At 69.8% G+C, this 1,851-nt stretch overlaps 1 protein-coding gene across 1 annotated transcript; it reads left to right on the top strand.

The window, feature by feature from the left end:
• Window positions 1-127: 127 nt before the first annotated feature.
• Window positions 128-1,845, top strand: LOC146599103 (3',5'-cyclic-AMP phosphodiesterase 4B-like; the record flags this gene model as incomplete). The annotated part of the gene is made up of 5 exons (XM_085299182.1): window positions 128-306; window positions 392-490; window positions 575-739; window positions 1,481-1,580; window positions 1,678-1,845. Coding segments are annotated over 5 exons (711 nt in total), but the record flags the coding sequence as incomplete, so codon positions are not given.
• Window positions 1,846-1,851: the final 6 nt, after the last annotated feature.

Raw genomic sequence — 1,851 nt, 5'->3', positions numbered from 1 at the left:
GGGGGGTTCATTAGCGCCGTGCGTTAATTAGCCCACGGGGGAAGGTGAGCGCCGGCCCGGACGCCTGGGCCCCTCGCGGCCGCCCCGGCCGGCGCCCGGCCCTGACGGCCCCGGTGCCCCGGCGCAGACAAGCAGCACGAGGTGGAGATCCCGTCGCCCGGCCTCAAGGACCGCGACAAGAAGCAGCGGCAGCAGCCCATGAGCCGCATCAGCGGCGTCAAGAAGCCGGCGCCCGGCCCCGGCCTCGGCGGCTCCGGCGTCCCGCGCTTCGGCGTCCGGACCGACCAGGAGGAGCTGCTGGGCAAGGTGGGCGCCGTGGGGCTGGGGGGCTGGGGGGGGTCCCCGCCGGGGGCGGCGAGCGGCCCTGCCCACGCCGTCCTCCGCCCCGCAGGAGCTCGACAGCCTCAACAAGTGGGGCCTCAACATCTTCCGCGTCTCCGAGTACTCCAACCACCGCTCGCTCAGCTGCATCATGTACACGATATTCCAGGTACCGCCGCGGCCCCGCTGCTCCGGCGCCCGCGGCTCCGTCCCCCGTCCCGTCCCTTCCTCCCCCTCATCCCCACCCCGGCAGGAGCGGGAGCTGGTGAAAACCTTCAAGATCCCGGTGGACACGCTGCTGACCTACACGCTCACGCTGGAGGACCACTACCACGCCGACGTGGCCTACCACAACAGCCTGCACGCCGCCGACGTCATGCAGTCCACCCACGTCCTGCTGTCCACGCCGGCCCTCGACGTGAGCCGCCGCACGGGCCCCCTGCGCGATCCCCCCGGGCTCTCCCCACGGCTGGAGGCTGCTGGTGGCCTCCCGGCGCCGAGGTGCCCCCGGCTGCTGCTGGGRCCCCAGGTGTTTGTGTCCTGAGATGCTGGGGTGCCCAGATGTTGGGTGCCCAGCTGCGGGGCTCCTTGGATGCCAGCATCTCCGGTAGATGTTTGGGTCCCCGGAGCGCCGAGGAGCCCGGCTGCCGGGGTCCCGAATGTTGGGCTCCCCAGGGGGTTGGGTCCCGAGATGCCGCAATCCCAAATGTCCCCATCTCTGGATGCCGGTGTCCCCAGTTGTTCGGGTCCCCAGATATTGGGGTTCCTTGATGGTCCCTGAGTGTTGGTGGGCTCCCCAGCTGTTGGGGTCCTCAGGTGTTGGTTGGGTCCCTGGCTGTTGGGGTCTCCAGGTGTTGGGATCCTGGGCCACTGGACTCCCCAGATGTTGGGTCCTCACATGTTGGTGAGGGCCCCCAGATGTTGGGGTCCCCAGATGTTGGTTGAGTCTCCAGTCATTTGGGTCCCTAGCAGTTGGGGTCCCTAGATGCTGGTGGGATCCCAAGCTTTCAGGGTCTCCATATGTGGGGGTCCCCCGATGGTGGTGGTGTCCCCAGATGCTGAGGTCCCCGGCCGTTGGTGTCCCCTGGCTGGGCGGTGGCGGGCGGTGGTGGGGGTCCGTGCCGCCGCGACGGCTGAGCGCGCGCCCCACGTCCCGCAGGCCGTCTTCACCGACCTGGAGATCCTGGCGGCCCTCTTCGCCGCGGCCATCCACGACGTGGACCACCCCGGCGTCTCCAACCAGTTCCTCATCAACACCAGTGAGCGGCGCTGGGCCGGGAGCCGCCGGGGCGGGGGGCACCGGCGGGGGCGCGTGTCCAGCAGACGCCACCGCACCGCCTCGTCTCCCGCGCGCAGACTCGGAGCTGGCCCTGATGTACAACGACGAGTCGGTGCTGGAGAACCACCACTTGGCCGTGGGCTTCAAGCTGCTGCAGGAGGAGAACTGCGACATCTTCCAGAACCTCAGCAAGCGCCAGCGCCAGACCCTCCGCAAGATGGTCATCGACATGGTGGGGCCCTGCCGCCCCC

The sequence above is a fragment of the Rhea americana genome, unplaced genomic scaffold (genome assembly GCF_003343005.1).
Source record: "Rhea americana isolate MKP2758 unplaced genomic scaffold, rheAme1 scaffold_1462, whole genome shotgun sequence".
NCBI lineage: Eukaryota > Metazoa > Chordata > Aves > Rheiformes > Rheidae > Rhea > Rhea americana.
Note: the sequence above shows the minus strand (reverse complement) of the source record. Positions and strands in the feature narration are given on the sequence as shown.